The following is a 22,326-nucleotide window of genomic DNA, read 5'->3' on the forward strand; positions in this document are numbered from 1 at the left end:
GGGTACGTTACCGGGGAGGCAGGCTGTAGTGGCCAGGGTTGAATGCTAGATGGCCCAGAGTGGCCCAGCACCTCCAGTGCTTTCATTGTCACTGTCCTTCCCAGACTGCCTCACTCATCTTGTGTTCTGACATTCCTTTTGGTTTTCCCAGCTTCTCCTGCTGTTCTCTAGCACTTCCCACATGAAGGAAAGTGATCCCACATCACATCACAGTGATCCATTTCTCCCGGTTGAGTTTAATTTGAAGCTGTCTGGAGCTTTGGGAAGATATGTTTGAAGCAGTCAAAAGATATTTAATTGGTGACTAGAAGCATACATGCATGAGTAATCAAATTAGTTCTGTTAAGCTTTTTTTAATACTTGAGAATATTTACCATTTCAGAGTAAAAGAAAATTGGTTATAGACAAAAGCTTTGATGTGGTCACTTGCAAGAGAAATGGGAACCTTAAGTGAACCCTGGCACATGTGTGAGACTCGGGCTTTAAAGCAATTCAGTAAAAACATGTAATCACTCTGGCAGATGCAATTTCAGTGCTGTCATGAGTAACAAGAATAGAAACTAAATTCTTCAGAGCTGTAAAACCAGAAAGTTCATGCTGATACTTTTTATCTCTCCCCTCCTAATATCAGCATGTAACAATATAGTTGGAAATCAAATCTGCTGTATTTAGGAGCTTTTTACAAAAAATTTTTATAGCAGCTGTCAGCATAGGAAATTGTGTAGGTATATGTATATATATATATTTAACGAGCAAATTCATACTGAGAACATGCTACTGTAGATCTACCTGCTGATTTAACTAATGGTCTGAGTTCTTTTTATTTTTTAATGTTATTTTAGAGGCTGTGTATTTTTGAATGTTCTTCTACTTGTAATGCCTTGTGTCCTTTCCAAAATGGTATCTCTCTAAACCTGAGCTGTACGGCCCTTTATTCAAAAGCATTTGATAGCATTATTTTTACATATAAAAGGGATATGTTTTATCTCTTGGAGTAATTTACAGGTTAACTGAATTGTAGGTTTCTGAAATGTCATCCATTATGTTAAAAACAAACAAAAAAAATTCCTATATTTTCTTCAAGTTTTTGTTCTTACTTTACTGCTTTAAGCAGCACTGATGGAAACATGAATCCCTCATACTGCACATTACTGAACCGATGTTTAACATGGCAGTTTCCTAAGTCCTTTTCTTTGTCCACTGCCATGTAAAGTTTACATTTCTATGCAAGTGTATATAGTTTGAAATAAGATCAATATCTGTTTTTCAATAATTCATAATAATATTGATCAATCATTTTGAGACTGAAAAGTCTTTATTTAGATAAGTACTTGTGAAAAAGCTACCTCTTTAAAATAAGCCCTCATCTTCAGTTTCTCAGAACTGTTTGTTCGCTTTTGATTATATCAGAAAATTGGCACGTAATTAATTGTATAGCACACTGTAAACTAGAGTTAATTTATGAATTGTTCCTTTTGGCTAACGTAGCCTCTAAATATTTTATCTTTTCATTGTATTTGAGAGTGGGAGAATAGTGGATAATTTTCCTCTTGTAAGAATATATTTTTTATTGTGTGACTAGAATACTGCTACTTTTCTGAAAAGAGAGTTGACCATATCAACTGATCTAAATGCAGCTGACCAGAGACAGCTGTGTACATTTCTATTCATAATGGGATTAGATAGCATATTTTTTAAAATGAAACACAATTTCCATGCATTTGTTATCCGTTTGGGTAGGGCACACAGATGTTTTCATTTTGCAGACACCCACTATCTTGAAGTTCAGCATTTGGGGGCTGGAGATTATACAGGAACATTTTCTTATATATGTTCAAGTGCTATAGAGAAGCGTGTAGGGGATTTAGCAGTTTGCCATGAGCCTCTGTGCTGTAATGTTTATTAGTTAAAACACTGTAGTTAAACTGCCAAAGAGTCTAGCCAGGGATACAAGAGTTCACCTTCTCCAGCTGCCAAAGAATTGTGATCTATTCATGGGCAGGTAGGAAGGAACGGTGGTCAGTTTTAGGGGATTTTTTTCCTTTTTCAAGGAAACTCCTTTCCACAAGCAAGTTTCATGCATTTATTTTAAAAATGAACAGTGAAGCAAACTTACAGAACAACCAGTGCTCTTTAACAGTGTTTGAATGGCTATAATGGGCCTGCCTGCATAATATGCATACTGTATATCTTTGGAATGAAATCTAAGAACTGAACAACACATGCATTGGCTCTTCTTGACAATTACATGTGATGACATCTGTTGACAAAGTATTGTTAGCAGCAGAGATCAGAGAGACATGGCATGTGAAGTCAATTGTAGCTGCCAACAGCTCAGATTGTATTACATGGCGGGCTTGGAAATCTCTATTAGACTCTGCAGAGTGTCAAAATATAGGTAACTTGACAAGGTTGACTGAGAGGTTTGTGTGTAGAGTCAAAGGATTTTCAACTGCTGAATTAAGGGCAGATGTTTTACAGTGAGAACTTCAAAGCTTTGGATTTGTAGCAAAGCTGTTTACTGCAATAACAGTGATGGGAGTCCTTTCATTCTTAGGGAAGCTTTCAGGCTTCCCGTTAGCTCTCTGGCTGGCACAGAGAAGGTGATTGCAAAGAGAACTCAGTTATTCCTCTTACAGTAAGCTGTCATTGTGATGTAATATCACATCCAAGCTTCCACACAATCCTAGTATATAAAATGGTAATAAGGAAAAAAGTTGAAAGAAATGATGCCCCAAACATTGGCTAATCTCTTTGTAACTGATTTCTTCTAACAGATGTTGGTAATAATGTGTTTTATTCTAAAAGTAGGACTATGTTAGTAAAAATGGGTAGTTGAAAGTCAGACTTCTCCTTGGGCTTAAAGCTGAAGGTGTTTCAGGAAACATAGCCAAAAATTTAGTTGCCATAGGTTTTGTTCTAATGCTTGCTATTTAGAGGTTAACCTACATAAGATTCTATCAAGACTCAAACTAAAATGCTAATAAAAAAAAACAAACCCAGACAAATATAAAAATAAAAATCAGTATGCTTTTTTGCAACATTGTGTTAAATTTTAACTTTCTTAAATTGGACAATAGTATTTAAATCTGTAGAACCAACATTGTTATGAAATGTGTAGTAATCAAGCAGTGGACCTATGATATTTTGTCAGTGTTCTCCCAAAATAACCATGACAATTTCTGCAGCCTAATAGTCATTTCATAATTAGTCATTTCATAAGTAGTCATTTCAGTAGGACTTTCATAAACTGTGTTCAGAATATTTTGTTCCTAAATATATTCCTGTTGTTTTTCTGTTATCAAAGTACCATTTATAAACTTGCCTTTGCTTTCCTTTCATATTATTGTTATCTTTTAATTTTGAGATAGGCACTCTTAATATTGCAAACTACATTTTGCAAAAATGCACTCATGTCTAAACTACAGGAGAATTATATTGCTGTATTTGTGGGCTTCCTCTAGACTAGAGCAAAGTAACTTTTTAAAAAAACTTTTTATTAATGAATGGATCAGGAAAATGCAATCCCATTGTTCTATTCATTGTTATGTATGGTAATGACAGGTATATGTTTGTCAGTGCCTTCAGAATGCATAAGGAGTGTTATAGGAGTGGCATTGTCTTAATGCTACATGTTTTTGTAATTACTTTTTTCTTTAAAGTAACACAAAATAGTGATTAACAAATTATTATTTATTATTATTTATTTTATTAACAAATAAAACAGATAAATGCTCATATTGAGTTTTTTCCACCTCATTTATGTCCTTAATGTAAAAGCCATAATGTTGTGTTTTGTTGTCTTTTATTTTCACTGCTTAAAGCTCTGTAAATTAATTTTTAGTGTGGAATTCAATTCAGAGAGCACTTACTGGGGAGGAGAGATTAAGAAATCAATTTCACAAATAATACTTTGCAGCATTTACTTAAAAGTAAAAGCAGCAATTTTTAATCTTGTGACTCCTGGCCAACTTTCAATATATAAGCCTGTGACAATATTTCCATCAAAAAAAAATCCCTTTGCCTCTCAGCCATTAAAATTTTCTCCAGGGTTAAGTATTCACTTGGCACATTTAGGCCTAGAAGGAATTTTGTTCTGGCACCCACAGGGGTTGCTGCTGCTGGGTTCTCAGGCTGCTCGGAACCTTGGCTGCGGCGGAGGTGCTGCCCCAGCCCCTTCCCCTGGCTTCAGCTGTGACCTCTTGTGTCCGGCCAGAGCTCTCTCCTGCCTTGCCCTTCCCTGAGGAGCAGGACCCATTGCTGGCAGCACTTGCAGCGGTGGCCAGGCCATTGTGGTGGCAGGGGGCCAGGTGGCTGTTCCCCTGTCCCAGCTGTTCCCCTGTTCTTCACCATTCTCTGATGGTGGGGCTGGCATGGCGCTCCTGGGGTGCCCACCAGAGAGCCCTGCCAGGCCCTCGCTGCCCTGGCCTTGCACAAAACAGTGCTAGATTGAAAGACATTAGAAAATCACTCCTCAGTGGTAGTGAAAATAAATAAAATAAAACCTAGATTAAATTCCCCGAGAGCTTGGCAGCAATTTCCAGTCATCTTAGCTGAGAGAGGTGGGGAAAATGAGCTTCTGTTTCAAAATCTGGTGATCAGTTTATAACTGAACTTGTGAAGAGGCACCAGAGCGCTCTGCCTGAGACTTGTTAGAGAATCTGTGGAGTCTTGGTTGCAGAAAGCAGTTAAAAATGAATTTTGGGAGTATTCACAGATCAAGGACATCTTAAAATAATTGCTTTGTTTGAAGCAGTTAATCTAAACTTCATCTTAAATTGTATAATCTATCTTCCTGACTAGTTTGCTCTTAGTTCTTTCTTTAGGCATACCTTTAAGCTGTAGGTAAAACTAAGTAGGGGCAGTGCTTTTATGTGGGCTAACAAGCAGGCACAGAGTTGGGTTGTTCTTTAATCCTTGAAAATCTCCCTAGTAATTTTTACCACATTATTAGATGCATGTAATATTCTATATTATAATATATAGAATATATTTCATGGTTTTGTGGTTTTATGCAGGTAGAACAATTGCTAATGTATAATAATTTAGACTTTCATCGAGATGTCATGTAGTTACATTAACTTGACAAATAAACTGTGATCTACTTCCATTTTCTTCAGCACTAAGCATTTTTATTGGAAAAGCTGAGGTTGTGAACTTGGCAAACTGAGGTCTGTATATCATAAGATAGGAAGGTTTCCATGTAACTCCCAAGTTTTTAGGTAATTCAGGGAGAAGACTAATAATTTTTCTTCTGTGCAGTGTTTGTGTTACTCTGAACACTGTAAGTCCAAGGATCTAGTTCATTGGATTTTGGGTAAATAGAGGGTAACATATAGAAAATTATATGAGCTTAGAGTAAGATGAATAACAAATGGATGGAAAACCCCCAGTGAACAATCCTAGCTCAGTTTTAGAGCTTGAGGAAAGATGCACAGGCAGAATGGTTTGGGGAAAGGAAAACTCAATTTGCTTTTTAATACTTTGCCTTACCTACAGAATCAGTGCTATATTTTAGGGTTTATTATCAGTGTATTCTTTCTTTGTTTGTTTAGTACTAGGCAAACTCAAGTGTATTATCCCTGGTGATTTTATCTGTCCCATAGCTAAACTGCAGTTTTGGTTGAATGTTGTAGCTGAGATATTTCTTTGTAGTTCAGATTTTGGTCATATGTGTGTAGAAATATGTGTGTTGAATTACAAACACAGGAAATGTAGTCTTTTATAAGATCATAGCAAAACCAGCAGCTGTACTGTGAGCTAATTTTTCCTAGTGGTGTTTGGAAAAGCAATCTCAGATAGAAAAGACAGTAGGTTTTCAGTATCCATGCATCACATTAATCATTCCAATAACAGTTGGTGTGATTACAGAATGTATTTAATGGATTTTAACATCATTGTTGTTACTGGTAAGCCTGAGGCCTGTGCATTTTAACCTTTAGAACCTTTATGTAATTTGTGCTGCATAAAAAATGAGAAAACAATCTCTTCTCTACTAAACCCAGAAATAGAGTAAAAGAATTTACAGGTGTACTGTGACTTTGTATACATTTTTTGTGAGCAGTTATTGCTAAAACACCTCAGTTTCCATTTCAGTTTTTTAGGAGGTTAATGGATAATAGTTTTTGCTAGTTGATCTGTGAGTAATGAGATCCTTTGGGTTCACCTGAATGAAATATGAAGATTGAATGTTTTAAGTGCATGTTTTCTCTTTATACAACACTATATTTATCAAGATTTTTTCTTGGTAAATGAATAGTAGGCAGAACTGAATCCCAGTGGGTTTACAGTGTGACATGAGGAGTTTTGATTTTGTAAGAATCTGTAATTTTTAATCTACTTTTAGGAAGCAATGCTTTTTCTATCTGTGTGAAGATATAAGTCCTTTAATGTAGTAGTAGCAGCTTGTAGTACTTGGTTACAATGAGAAATGTGAGAATTTCTTCTCAAGTAGTTCAGATGTTGTATGTGTTATATGTGAGCAAATTTGCAAAGCCATAACTGATAAACATGATGTTCTGGGAGCTGGCACAAGAACCATGATTTTTTCTGCCAACAGAGCACTATCATGGTTGCTTACTACTCATTTAAAATGATAATCTCCCAATATTTTGGGAGGGGGAGGATTCATGCTGTGAGGTGGAAATATTAATAAATTTTACAGCAGATTGATCAAAGGTATCTTTCTTCTCCACATAGATGTGTTAACGCACAAAATTTTTAATTGGTGCCATAAATGGCATTTAAACACATTTATACCATATTTAAAAAATTGTGTTTAACTTGGCTGAGCCCCTCTCAACACTTAAATGTTAGACCTGCCTGTAGCTATTATGAAGCATTTGAATTGCAAGGGAAGAATGCTTAAATTATAAAAATATTGTGTGTGGTGCTTACATTGAATGCCAAATATATGTATTGTGATCACACAGAACATTAGACATATTTACTCCCTTCCCTTCCCAATTTATGAAGCTGAATTTCACAAGAACTTTTTAAGAATCAGTAAATTTACCTATCTGTAAAGTTGAGAGCATGACAACTGGATATAATATATTAACAAGGGTGCTTTCAGTGTATCTTCCTTTATTCTATTTGCTCCTGAAAAATTCTCTCAGAAGTTATGAAGAAGGCAGAGAAATTAGTGAAACACATTTTTTCTTTAAGACTTATCTATTTAATGGACTGTTTTTCTTTGCAATAGAGATATATAGATACATAGAATTATGTAGGTATATTTTTATATTTTCAGTTACTAGAATTTTTTCATTATTTTCTTGTTCAGAAAAAGGCTCCTTTACATGTCCAACTCCCCTTCCTGCCAAAACCTCCTCGCCTTACCTGTGCAATTTTGCACACTGCATTGGTTAGTTGGATTAAGTCGGTGGAGTGACTGCCTGCTCTCATCATGGAAATCAGACAAAATTCCCTTCTATTTATTTTGTAAAGCTTGTTGAAGACCATTACTGTCTATCTGTATAAATCTTGTTTTTCTCAAATATTTGTTGAAAAATTAGGGGGCAATTTACAAAACACAAAGCAAAGTCTGCACCAATTGTTGGGAATTATTTTGTTTCATTGATGTTTGCTATTGAGAGGGACAAGCCCTATTAAAAGAATTGTTGAAATTATTATTCTTATTATTTGTTTTTAGTTATCATAATCAATAGAGCTGTCAAGCACAAAACACTTCACTTTGTAGGCCAAGTCTGTGTTTCTCAGCTAAATAATCAATCAGTAAATTGAAAGCAAGGTGCTGGGGTAGGATGATGCCAGCCAGTGATACAACAGCAAACAGAATACTGACAGCCTTTTGGAAGTTTTGCATTGCTACATATATAAAACTTGGGTTTATGGAGAAAGAGAATTTTTGTGTGTAAGTGACTAACATTGAAACATAAATTGGAATTCTTCTGTATTGATTAGGAGTGTCACTAACACTTTTATTGGGTTTGGAGAGACAGGAATGAACCTGCCTGTGTAGATTAATCAGTGAAATCACCTCTCAGGCAGGAGGTAAATGAAAATAAATTACTTGCCTGCATGAGATCTAAGTCTGTTGAGACTGCTCTAATATCATGTGTGCCTCACTCAAAGGCTGATCCCTGATGAACATTTGGAGCCTTCCTCTTTTCTTTGCACAAACGAAAAACACCCCTCATCCCCAGGACTGAATGCCTAGAGGAAGAACAGAACAGAAAATTAGGTCTAGAATTTTAGTAAGCAAGCAGACAGCTACAGGCTAGTGGTAAAATACCGCAGAAATGGGAGGGAAGAAATGGAGTATATTTGGCAGAGTGACAGCATTTATTTAAAGGCAGATTTTTCATTCTCTGAGTTTCAGATTTAAAAATTGGCAGACATTACACTGGAGATTGCTTTTTCTCAACATCTTGAAAAGCAGTCTTTGGCATGATGTACTTTTTGGCATTGTCAGAGGATACCAAGTAGGTGATACAGTGTACGAAAGCAAAGTCTGTGAGGTACATACAAGTGCATATGTAGTACTTAAAAAAAAAACCGTTCATGAAGGAACAGTTGCATAGAAACAAAATTTTCCAAGGGAACATTTCCATGCAATCAAATGTAGTAACATACAATGGAAATAGACCTTAGCATGACAGCAGGCCTGCTAAGCAAATTAATATTCTGAGCATTAATTTCATGCCATGTGGCTGTAAGATTTCATGCAGGTGCATAGTTGTTTATTTAAATCTTTTTCCTAATAATCGTAAAGTCTTGGAAAGATATTTTAGTAGAGGAGGAGAGGGATTCAGTGGTGGCTTATTAAAATAAATGAAGATATGTTTATCTTTCAAAGTACTGATTTGGGTGAAGAATTAAAACTCATAACCAAAAGAAAAACAGCAGGTGGAACCTGGAGTTTGGAAATGCTAACTGCTGGTACCACTGTCCTGGTATGTTGATCAGGATATCAGTTTCACAAGACAAGTATTGAGAAGCTTATTCATAGCTCAGGCAGAACTATTAATAGAGACACGTCCCCTCTCTGTACCTCTGCACTCCTAAAGAGTTGCTGCTTTGCTGCAGGGAACAAGGACAGTATTACCCCTGCAGCAGCACGCTGTCACTGTGGAGAGCGTGACGCAGCCTGACCAGGGTCTTGTGTGACAAAATAGAGAAAGGAATTGACTTCTCTTGCATTTAGAGGGGTATGAAACCAGTCTATCCTCTACTCTCAGCATTCCTTGAAAATATTGTGGGGAATAGGAAGAGGTCTGTGGTACTTCCCTTGTTTACTTGGGTTCATCTGCTGCCTCCTCTGACTCAATAGCTCATGCACTCTCCAGAATTTTGGTTTGAACGATGGGCAAAGCAGCCTCCTGCTGAAGAGAGGGCAGAACTGGCTCATTTACTCAGTCTGTGCTGCCATCTGAATACAACTAGTAGTTCTATGAGGTTCAGATGCAGCTAGGTCCTTATTCAGAAGAGATAAAAGGAAGATAGTATTCCAGCTAGGAATTTGACTGTTTGTTGGCTGAAACACATGAGATGGAAAGGAACCAAAGGGTGTGGGGATTGTGGCAATGAGTGTTCAATAGGATTGGGGCGTGCCTTCAGTGCCTTCATTGTAAGTTCTTCTAAACCTTCTCGTTCACTTTCATGTCTGTTCTTAGAAATGAAAGTCATGTTAAATTGAAGAGTCATCGAAAATTAAGGCATGCTTTATATTTGTTCCTCTACAGGACTTGGTCAGCCAGGCTTATCTATTTGTAACTGGCAGAGGAAATATCAGAGGAAAGAATTTAGGCTTCATAGCTAATGTTTAAACCATCTGTAGGGATACTTCAAGTACACTTCCTCGTGCTATCACCAAAGGCAATTTTTTTTTTCTAAAAAGGGCATCTTAATGTTCAACTGTTACAAGATTTAATATTTGTTTCAGCAGTCTTTGGGGTTTTGTTATATTTAAAAAGGCCTTAAAGCTGTCAGGACATTTTTGTACAGGCTAATTTTCCCTCCAACTTCCTGCCATTCATTTCCCCTTCAAGGAGTCACATAATCTAGCTTAGAATGAAATAAGTCTTACAGTGATTTGGTGTATATGAATCATTGGAAAAATTGTGTTCCTTCAGTACATAAAGTTATTCAAAGTGAAGAGACACATCCTAGACACAAGTTCATTTTTGGCTAAAGTTGTTGCATCTATAACAAATCTAGATGGTGGTGGGAGAATAAAGGAGGAGTATTAACCTGTAATGAGAGCTTTTTACCTTAACAAAAAAAAAGTGACAGAAAAAGTCTCTTCACAATAAAAAAAATACATGAAAGCATGTTTTATACATTTTACTCATATTTTTCAAAGGTTTGCTGCCATCCTCGTGCTGGTTCAGTCTAGGACTCGGAGAAAGGCTGATCCTCAGAAAGGCTGATCCTCAGTGTGAAATGTTCACCTGAAAGCTGAATCCAACTTTTACCCAGTTGCTATTTTCTTGGAAACCTAGCATCCAATAGAAAATCTACTGTTCATTTGAAATGTCACATTTCTCAATAAGACACTAGTATAGAAACCAATATGGAAACACCATTACCCACATTTACTCTTTTGTTTCTCTAAGACATCTTAATGATGCAAAGGAACAGGCAAGGATAGAGTTCATCAAGGGGTAGCCTCATTCATTAGGTAGTATTAAAAACCTCTGAAAAATATGAGTAAAATGTATAAAGCATGCTTTCATGTATTTTTTTTATTGTGAATTTATTGTGAAGAGACTTTTTTTGTCACTTTTTTTGTTAAGGTAAAAAGGTCTCATTATAGGTTAGTACTCCTCCTTTATTCTCCCATCTAGAACCATCTAGATTCCATATAGATGCAACAACTTTAGTCACTGGATTCTGATATCACTTGCTGTGTCCTTCTTTTCCCTGGTTATATCAGCACTCTATCCTTGCCAATTGTTTGTGTAGATATGGTTCTTCCAGAGGATGTGAAATGCTTTAACTTATTTTTAAAATTCCATTTTGCAATGTTTACTTTTAATCTTCTATTTTTTTCTGTAAAATATTTAATAAATTATAAAATCAATACATATGCAATGGTTGTGCATGTTATCTCAAACACACATTCTGCAATGGCAGAGATTTGAGCCTGTGCTTTAACATTAACAGTTAGTAATATTTGTTGTGCTAATTCACTTACATGGAACTGCTTCAAGTATGGAATCACATTAGAGAGAAAATCCTGGGCAGACGGGGGCAAACTGTTGTGTGGTCCTTAGATGGTGTTTATGGGAAGAATTACACCATTAGGGATATAGTGGGGTTTGTTTTTGTTTGGTTTTTTTTTTTCTTCTTTCCTTAATGTGAGAGAAACTGGCTGGGAAGGGAGTGAATTTTGGAAAGGAAAAGTAATGGGCTTGCTTGAGCTGGGGACAGAAGTGAAGTAAACAGCTACAGCAATCAGGATAGGCTGGTGTTATTCCAGCCTGATGTGAAAGGATGACTAAGTACATGCATTGTGGACTCTTTGAGCATGATATCTCAAGGCTTGTCTCAAGGCACTCTTAGTTCATAGGAAAGAAAGCTTTTTCTCTAAACCAGCTCTCTGTCATAAACATGAATGTCTGATGCAAATTGAATAAGCTTTGCTGCCTAGGGAAAATTTGAAACTTCAATGCATTTGGTTTTGTAGCTAAATGCAGTGGCAATGTAATTGTTGAAATCGCCACAGGTTAATGGATATGAATCCAGTCACTCTGTTGTTCCTGAACTTGCTTATGTCCATCTTCAGTCAAATAGTTCATAAGTCTAATTAACTCACTTACCTGGTTAAGTGAAGCCAAGTCCTCAAAACAGAAAACTACAACTAGGAATTGGATCCCTTGTTTTGTCAAACTAAACTTTCCCAGAAATTGGTTTATCAAAAGGAGTTTTATGTTCAGGGATTGGAAGGAATTGACTCCAGGGCTAAATATCTCAGAAATTTAGTTACACTTGATAGTTCTGGTCATTTATTTTAAATAGTACACTACCCTTCATAATGATTAGGTTTTATAATTTGCAACAGACTTGTATGAACTATGTAAAGTTTGTTATGGCCTTTGGCTACAGCAAAAGAGAGAAATTCCTGCTATTTTAGATTGTAGATTGTTAGGAAATAAATGAGTTTGATATCTTCTCTCCAGCTGAAGCAGGGAAACTTTTCTAACATGAGGTTGGTTTCGAGCTGCAATCTGAAAACAGATGAATCTCTTCTTACACCTAATAGTTAAATCTCCAAATGAGCTGGTTTTATAGCTAAAAATCAGTGTAGGACAAACTGTTGAGTAAATGAATGCTAAACTGTACTGTAACCTGATCATTGGAGATCCTTACTCTTGGAGCTTCTATCATGCTCTGCTGCATTAGTAGCAGATACCAAGCATATGATTCTTCTCCTTTTGTGTTTACTATGTTCTGTTCATATTCACAGTGATGACATTGTAGAGCTCAGACCAGCTGTGTGTTGTGTGAATCTCGAGGATTTCTCTATCATAACTAAATGAAAGATTACTGCTGTATTGTTTTTATTGAGAAGAAATTTAAGGACTGCTTTTCATCTTCTTGCTGAGTCAATGCTTTTCAAGTTACATAAGAAAGATTCTTCTATTTCCACAAGAATGGGAAAGTGTCCATATATAGTATGTATCATTTGTGCTGTGATACATACATATATGTCATAGTACATACTGTGTATGCCATAATTCCTGACTGTACTGGAGCTATTTGAATGGTACACTTTGGAAGTCTGTGAGTTCCAAAATTTTTGGGCTCCTCATCTGCTTGCATTAAACAATTGACTGGGTTTCTGGCTTTGTCAGCAGTGCTTTAATTGCTCTTGACTAAGTAACCTCCTTCTCAGGTGATAACATTTGCATGCACTGTGCAGCAGTTTGTAAGGGCATATTTGTACACCCTTAGAAGATATTCACATGTTTAATAAGCAACTAATGAAAGATAATGTTAAATAGCACACAGTGGCCAAAAGTGGTATGAGTCTCGACTGCAAGTTCTGTTTCTTTGAAAAAGTTAGAAGTGTTTGTCTGGAAAAAGAATGTGAATTTCACTATGTAGGAGTAGTACAATTGGAGGTTTTATATCTGGAATTAAAAATTTAGAATTTTTTTTACCTGTCAAATTACAAATATATTGACCAGTTTCTCTGCAAATATTCTAAGACATTTTAAGAGGCCAGAAAATTACTTCTACTGTCAATTATTTGATTTTATTTTAATCTAAATTTCTATGACAGTTTAACAACTAAAAAATTAATATTTCACAAAGTACTAGTACATAAAAACAAAGATACCAAAGTAATTGTACAGCAAATGGATAATAGATTCTATTAAAAATCTTATACAGTAAGTGAAATTTAGTTTTCTTGTTAAAGCTATTTTTTGATGTTGTGTGAATTGCTATCCTGCATAAGTAGTTTATATATTTGTGAACTGTGCTAAAAAAAGAGTGATAATATACATTTAGAGGTAATTAAGAAAAATTGCTTGAAAACAATACGCCTATTGATAAACATGGAACAAATCCTTTTGTAATGGAACACACATAATAATATGTTACAATGCTACAAAATCATACAGTTATCGTCACAGGGTAGTACCTCAAGTGAATGCTGCAATAAAATAAATTACCTGCTCAGTTAGGTCTTTCTGAGCTCTCTGGAATGAGGCTATGCAGTACTGTGCCCAATGTACATGATTTAGAACAGGCTAGGTGGTCACTCTGTAATTCCAGTCATGTTGTTATGTTCGGTGCAACTGTGAAGGTGAGTAAGGTAAAGGCAATTCAAGACAAGTTCTGAAAAAAAAAGCTGCTTAATTCAGCAGAGATGTCTTTTACTAGAAAAGCAGAAAAATGTGACCAAATAAATCACCCATATCAATGCATCCTTTTTACTGTCCATATTCATTTAGTTTGGTTGATTATGCATTCAAATCAGTGAAGCTTGTGTTTTTTGGATCCTGTGCACTGCATTGAAAATTCACCTCTGCATATCTGTGTGTTTATGATCTTTAGTTATTCATCGATGATTGAACACATTTGACATTTTGAAGTTGCTCTGTATCTCATTATTTCATCTTTTTTTCTTCAAAATATACTGAAAATTCAGGTTTCCTTTGAAAGCTCAAGTGAAATTATTTTGAATGAAATAGCAAATGCTTATTTAAAAGAACCAATTGGATTTCAGACTGGTTACTGTAATTTATAATTCCTCCTCCCTCTTCTTCTTTCTCATCCTTTTTGTCCTCCTTTCCAAGCATCTTCTCCCCATCCCTGAGTAATACTGGTGCTATGTACAGTATTTTGTTTACAGTAGTATAAACATTCTCAGCCTGTGACTTCATTGCTGAAATAACTCACCTCTTTCATATCAACTCTTACCTAGGAGCCGTACAGCAGACTCATTGATGTAGGTTTTTTTCTGCATGGCAGCCCAGGCCAAGCTGGTTTCATTGCATGATGCAACTTCACCTTTTTTTGGTTGTCTGTGGGATTAATTATAATCTATTCTTGTATTGCCTGTGCATGCCAATGTGTTTACATAATGATGTATACACTGAATGCAGTCTAGAGCATTAAGTGCATGAAATGGAATTAAAAACAAAACCATAACATAAGAAAGTCTGGGCAAAAGTAAATTATGCTTATCACTAACTTTAGTTAAGCTATTATAGCATGAATAGGACATAATATGTATCAGGTCTATGTATTTAAAATTTCCAGCATATTACAGTAGTTTATTGACTAGAGGGACAATTTTGGTGTGGTCAAGATGTGAGGAGGAAAGGATGTACTAACTACCCTGTTGTGACAAGGACTGAGCGGTGCCAGTAGTATCAGAAACACAAACCTTTCCCTGCTGTCAACTTCAGCAGCAGGTGACAGTGAAAAGAGGTAAGATTGTAAATAATAATTTCTTGAAATTCAGAATTTAGGATACGTTTTAACTTCAATAGGTTTTTGGGTTTTTAAATGATAAATAACCTGCAAAATAATTTAAAATTTATTGATTTACAAAACACATGGTGACATTCCATATGAAGAATTGTAACCCTACTTGAAGTTTCCTTTACAAATGACATTGTGACAATTCTAACCAACCTGTTATTCATATGTTCTTAAATGTATTCAAATGAACCTTTCATCAGCATGGTATAAGATATGATTGAATTTTTATCCTATTCTTTCCTGATAAAATGATGAAACAGCAGTCTGGGAAGTGACTTGAAACGTTGTGTCTGAGCACAGTTTTTTCTAGTACTGTTGATCAGTGCAAATGTTTAGTGTATGCTTGGAAGTTACAATTTGTGCACTTTTTGGTGTCAGAATTAATGCGCAGATTTCAAATTAATATTCATCTTGATGAGTCGGTTGTATAAGTTTAACTTTTAGGGCCTATAATATAGAATGTTATGATATTTGAAAAATGGTCATATAGAAAACAGATATATATAAAGGAAAATATGCTCTTAGTGTGTATGTTTAGGCAGGTAACTTAATGAATACATACAATATATTTAAAGTCGTACAAAAGACAAGTAATTTCTACAGCTGTTGTCATGCCACCCACATGCTGATACTATGCTTCCCTAAGAATGGGTGCTATTCAGGATTACCTAGGATTTAATTTTTTTATATTATTCTTGGAGTCCATATATAATGGCAGGGTTTTTTTTCCCCCCATTACAATGAAGGAAAGTTCTGTTAGTACTCTAAACCGGGTCTGATATGTTATCTACACAGTAACATGAAATTCTTTCTGCTCTCAGTGCAAATGGGATTATTTTACCAGCCCTTTGGACTTCCCAGTAGCTCAGTGTGTAAGTTCAGCTACACACCTGTTCTCTTGTGCACAGCAGCCAGGAAACAAAGGTGGTGGATGTTACAGTGCAAGCCATTTTGAGAGGTGTTAGGTAAAAAAGGCTACTATGTATTAATTTTAAACTCTACTATAATCCTCTTCTTATATTGATGTAAAGTACTTTTTTATCACGATTCTAATAATTGATTTTGCAACTGCTACAGCTGTAGGCAGTTTCTTATTCCATTTGTTAATGGAGATAAAGTTACTGCTGTAAAAGAAAGGCGTAGTGTCATTAATCTGCCTAAAAGCAGCCTTGTCTTTCCCATTTAGAACAAACCACTGGGTGAGACTTTCACTCAGGCTTCAGGCTAATTTTTTCTGAAAGTTTTAAGTATTTTCTTAATTTTTTTCTTTGTTTAAACTTATATTATTTGGCAAAGTAAGTGTGGCTATTCAGTGAGTCTTTCATAGCATCAGCATTTTGCCTTAAGAATATGGTAATTGCACTTAAGCCAGTGGTGGTAAATAATCAGGTCTCACAGCTGCAACAGCTGTGACACAAGCTTTTTGAGAAGGAAAATTTACTAGATTGCAGTTATGTAGATGTGGAAATTAAACCACAGCAGAGGAATTTATGGGTAGAGAAATTTATAATGTGTTTCACTAGTTAAAGGTACATGCAATTAAGACTCTTCAGGGGTCTAGATTAAAAAAAAAAGAAAACTGGTAGAAGGGATTTTCATGACTGTTAATGTATGCTAGGAGTGAATGTGGCCTTGATTGTGCCCAGAGCTGGTTCAAGGCAGAGGAATTTAAACAGCTCTACTGTAATGCTCGGGGTATAATCAAAGCCATCATGAATGGTTACTCTTGATAGTTGCAAGGTTTTTTACTTCAAGTCATCTGTTCAGTATCTCTAGGAAAGTGTAACAAGTACACAAATACAGGCTTCCTTGTGGCAGGTTACAGGGATATACTCCACATCTCATAGTTTGGAAGGGGAGCAGCTGATCTGCATGACCTGAGGTACTCTAAATATACCTTAGGGCTTAATTGAGCAAGGGTCTTCAAAAAACCTTTATACTGATGGGGTAGGTAAGGCTAGGAGGTCCTCAAGAGGAACAAGAGGGAGAGTCTGAAATTATGAAAATTTGTTTGAGACTAAAATATCTTTCAATTTTGTTTAGATTTTTGGAAGGAATTTACATGGCTCATGTTATGCCTTCATTTGAAATAGGAAAAAATATATCATGCCTGGTGTAACTGCGTATTGGGTCTGCTTTAGAATTGCTATTAACACAATGTGACTAGGTTTTATTGTGTTACTAGTAGATTTGGATCATGCTGTTAGATAGCCTGACCAAAGAAGCTGATCCAGGAATGTAATGTCAATTTTCTAGCACTTTGCAATACTTCTGACTTACATTGTTCATTTACATTATTCACTGTTGTTAAAGCCAAATAAGATACTTTAGGCTGAAGTTTATTTCTACTCAGTAAAACTAGAGAGTAGCCAGATATTTTTCATCACAATATCACAGGAGGGAATTCTAGAAATGACAGACATGAATGAACTGTAAGTATTTTACACTCCAGTTTTTCTGGTATTCTTGTAATTCTCAGTTAGAATGGTTGAAATAAGACAAAATTTCATAGAACAACAGTATTTTTTTTTATAAGTTACATACAGTATGCAAGCTAGCAAGAAATGTATGGAAAGTACATTCAAAATCATCTGTAGGAATCAGTTATGCATATAAAATAGAAAATTAGAGCTCTGTTCTTTGCTAATATACAAAAGAAAAAAATATTAATTTCTAATCAAAGAGGATAGATGGAGAACATTCTAATTTTGTTCATTGTATATATTTTTTCAAATAATTCAGTCAGATAAGAGAGAATTTTAAAAGTTGGATGACAGTATCTAGAGAATAATCAAAGGCACTGAGATGGAGGAGTAGTTGGAGCTGGAAATGCATGATGATGGTGGGCTGTTGAAAACTGAGTGAGTGAAGTGGACAGCAAATGTGAAAAGAACTGTTAGGTATTTTTAAGAGATGGCAGCTGCAAACAAATAGAACAAGGAATCTCAGGAATTCATTCCTGCTGCAAGGTAAGAGTAGCTATAGATAAATTTATTCAAACAGGCACTTATCTAAGAGTTCTGTGGTTTGTAGGCCCTCTCCTAAAAAAAGAGGAAATTTAAGAAATATCTTAAAGATCATTCTATTGATTAATGCAAACGCAAGGACTGTAAGTGGTCCATATTAGCCAGGCTGAAAAGTATTTACTGTTTTAAAATTCAGAGATTCGCCATCTCTCCAAAGAATCTACTCCAGTGTTTGTCTGTATTTTATAAAATGAAAAGGTTTTATGCTGCTGATATACTTCTCACTAACCTTATTAATTTCCATTTGTCAGTTCAATGTCAACATGGAAAGAGTAGTAGTATTCCTATGACTTGCTAGCATGTCACCAATTTTCTCTTTTCTGGGGCAAGCAGCTACAACTTACTACTCCTAGAAGACTTTGATAAAAACTATTAGGTAACAATGAGACAAGAAGTAATAGAAAGATATCATTATGTAGAAGATAAATTATTAATATTGTCGACTTTAGTAAATGAGGTATGCAGTTCAACCAAATCCTTTCATAATACAATCAGTATAAGAGATAAAACTGAAGTGGCTTATTAAAATTTGTCCAAAAAGTAAGGTTAGTTGAAACAGTATACACATTTTTTTTTCTTTGAGAAGTTAGTAGTCTCACACAAAATCCTTTTTATTAAAATGAAATCCTTTTTATTTAATTAAAAATGTGATCCCAGGCATTGTTGTGCTGTCATTTTCCTAGAATTGATTTGTCATCAGGGAGATTGTTTTGTCAGGGTAATGTCATGCTATTTTTAGTTGCCAGTGTTCTTGATGAGCAATTAAGGAATGTAATGCAAAATAAAACAGTAAGCTCTTTCTACTTATCTATGTGGTTCTTAGCAAAGGTTTTCAAATTAAGTTATCTTAGGATGAGAATCTTACTGGTGTATTTTGCAGGAAAGCCCCTGCTCTGTCTTTTATACACTACTGAAAGAAGTCAGAAGTTACGGAGAAGGATTCTAGGATTCCTTGAGCCCCTTAAGCTGTTATAACACTGAGCTCCTGGGTGTTTTGCTGTTCTTCAGGGACCTTCCTTTCACTTCTGTTTGAAAAATTAGAAAAGATACTTACTGCAGACAGTAGTGAATAGCCACACATCCTGAGGAAATTATTATGCTGTTTTCAGAGTGAGCAATTTTAATGCATTTTTTCCTGTATATCCCAATAATTAAATATAAAATTTTAAGCAATTTTTTTTTATCGTATGTAAATTTGTGTTTGGGCTGAGGAAATTAGCTCAGCTCAATTTGATTTTGCTTGAGTGCTGTAGAACATTGGCTTGTGTTTTACTGGGGAGTCTGTGAAAGAAGCATGATGTTCTTCAAATTAATGGCAAACTTGAAAAAGAGAGATTGAAACTGAGCATTATGCTGAACTTTACAAATTTTATTAATTCATTTAGGTAAAATAATTATTGTCAATGTTACTTGACTGTCAATTTGTTGCCAATTGCAAATAGCTCTGTAAATTTGGTAGCATTACATAGGCATCAGGAAAGCAGACCTTTGTTCTGCAGTTGTACCAACTAAATTTGCCTCCTAATTTCATATGTGAATGTTGCAGAAGTTAAAATTAGGAGCTTCTTTTTTCTTTCCCACGGGAAATCCACAACTGTCTTAGTTTCTAAATGGATTTAATTTTAATTAAAAACTGCCAAGTTACAGCATTTAAATATATGTTTAAATTTTAAATAAATTTCAGTCAAAGGGGAAAATAAGAGCAACATAAACTCTTAAGGCCCATTCTTTATGACATGATGCTGAGAAGTGAAAGGATCAAAAGAAAAAAAAATCTCTGATTCTGAGAAAAATGTTTACTAAAAGACACAGTTGTGCCAATTTAGTACTTATTGATCTGGTTTTGTTGGTTTTTTCCTTCTGATATTGGATGTTTTTTTGAAGGACGATAGGGAAACCTGTTCATTTTTCCCCAAATTAGTCTGAGAGCTTGCCAAGGTTTCCTCCCAAGTTATTAGGAAGATTGCAAAGAAGGACTAAGTTGTAGAATGCATTTGCAGAATAGATGAGTCATGATGACTTGTTTAATTAGGTTAGAAATAGAAGGGTAATAGTCTATTGCCAGCTTGTGGTCTGTCAGACTTTAAAGAATAGTAGAAGATGTTGTAATGAAATTAGAAATGGGAAATAAGGACAGACATTTCAAGTGTTCTTGCGTTTTGTTTTTGGTTTTTTTTTCTGAAAAGCAGAGTGCTTGCAAATTATAAAGTGTAGGTTAAACACAGTGTAAGAAATCTTGGAAGAGAGCTTTATTTCATGTTATTCAACAGTTTTATTTTAATCAGACTTCTATTTTACTTATTTTAAAATTGAACAAAGAGGAATCTGATTGGTGATGTAGTTCAAAGACAGCTTAGTGTGTATGAGTCTAAGATCATCAAAGTATTTTCGGAAGGAATATGTGAGGTGCATATCAAAGTGAAGAGGGAAGGCTACTCCATGTGTATACTGCAGAAATGGAGATGGAAACAAAGATAGTAAAACAGACTAACCCAAAATAAATTCATTACATGCTGAACTTAAGGGGGTTTTGTGAGTGGAAAGAGACATAGTTTCATCCATTAAGCAAAGGGGAGGCAGAATTGAGAATTGGCAAAGTACTCCAGGATTTGACATTGACACACTTCAGGAGCAGAAAGTTCACACACTCTTTGTGTGTATAGGAGAAACAGCTAAGAATTTAGATGTAGAAGGTTGAGTGGTCAAATAGGATTTAAATGTAAATAAAATAAGAAGATACAAGAAATGATTGCAACATCATCCTCAGCTATCAGGCCATAACTGTCTACAAAATTTGGTGAGAAGGGGATTGCTTCTCCCTCACTCACTAGCTCCAGGTGCACGAAACCCCTAAAAAACATCTCTAAGCAGGGATGTCATGATCCCATAGAGTTTTATGGACCCAGGCCTTAGGGCTGTGACAGCAGATTATGAGGCACTTCTCCTACAGGCCAAGGGCGTCTTCCCCTTGCCTTGACCAGTGCCTTGTTCTGGTGGTCCAGCTGTCTGTCCTTCCTCCTTGGCAAGGAAACCACCTTCACTCTGCCTGCTCTTCCTGCAGCACTAACTGAAGGTGCCGGCAGCAGGAGCTCCCCAGCGGTGCCCCACGTCATGGCAAGGGACAGTGAGGTAATTCAGACTTGTGGTCAAAAACCTCATTGGTGCTATGACTCAAAGAAAGGCTTTCTAAACGGAGATGCACTTAACAAGCATCTTGCGTTGAGAAGATGAATACAGATACAGTGAGAAAATAATGTTTTTCTTACTGTGGGCTCACAGGGTTAGTAAGTGAGGAAGCTGCTAGAAGTAAGAAAAAGTATGTTGTGCTCTCTGTCCCTTTTAAGATGTTTGGCATCTTTGGTTCTAATTAAGTCTTGGTGATTTGCTTTAATTATGATATTTGTTTCCCAAGGTATCTATTTGATGGGCATCTGCGCTATTTTGCTGTTTGTTCATGCCTGTTTCAGTAAAGAAGGTTTTAACTGCTTATTCCCTTCTGGGCTGTGTGACTAAACCATAAAGGAGTAAACCCTTCTGCCTTAAATGAAAATTGCTTTTACTAAATGATACAATGTGGCTTTTCTATGGTTTTACTTTAGTACTACATCACTGAAACAGAGTTTAAAATCCTAACCATAAGCAACTTATTTTTCTTTTTTGCTGTACTGTTCAAAACATGTATTAAAGGAGTATAAACAGACACTACTGTATCAAAATTGTGCCAAATTTTTCTACTCTAGTCTTCATAAAATGTGGTTTGCTCTAGAAGTAAATTGCAGGGAATTCAATATTAAAGAGGAGCTTCCAGTAAAACAAAATAATTTGAAAAAAATCCCACCACTTTAAGCAGTTTTATGTACAAAGAAAATTTAGATGCCCAAATTGAGGTATTAATTGCATTGAAATACAATTGGAAAGTGCACTGAGTAGAGTGTCAAATGATGCCATAATAATGAACTTCTAAATATTGAGTGGTTTCTCTTATTTATTTATTTATTTATTTATTTGTTATTTATGTTTTAGCAGCATCGACTGGTATTTCTGTACATAGCTATAATTTCATTTTAAAATTTACTCTCCTCAATGGACATTCCTTCTGATGGAAAGTGTGCATTTTACTGTCTTTTCGTATAATGTCCTGTTGTGCACTCTAAAAACTGTCATGAGTACAGAAAATAAAAACTTCTTTTTCATATGATTTTTCATATGATCACTACTTTAAATTTTATGTTTTATTTTATTGATATGAAACTAAAAATATTTTTATCTTGTTTCTCTAATGGATTTGGCTTTTCCTCCACCATTCAAAAAGCAGATTCACTAAAATTAAAATTGT

The 22,326-nt window shown here is 35.4% G+C and overlaps 1 protein-coding gene across 32 annotated transcripts in view; it reads left to right on the plus strand.

Annotated features, from left to right (window-relative positions):
• Positions 1-22,326, plus strand: part of KCNMA1 (potassium calcium-activated channel subfamily M alpha 1) — a 403,122-nt gene that overhangs the window by 201,373 nt on the left and 179,423 nt on the right. For 12 of the 32 annotated variants that reach the window (XM_058029021.1, XM_058029020.1, XM_058029013.1 and 9 more), the window contains one exon: positions 14,402-14,425. The exons of the other annotated variants lie outside the window; for them this stretch is intronic. In XM_058029021.1, the coding sequence (XP_057885004.1) occupies positions 14,402-14,425 (24 nt within the window). The remainder of the gene's footprint in view (positions 1-14,401; positions 14,426-22,326) is intronic. 32 annotated transcript variants of the gene reach the window in all.

Source organism: Melospiza georgiana, chromosome 8, assembly GCF_028018845.1.
Source record: "Melospiza georgiana isolate bMelGeo1 chromosome 8, bMelGeo1.pri, whole genome shotgun sequence".
Taxonomy (NCBI): domain Eukaryota; kingdom Metazoa; phylum Chordata; class Aves; order Passeriformes; family Passerellidae; genus Melospiza; species Melospiza georgiana.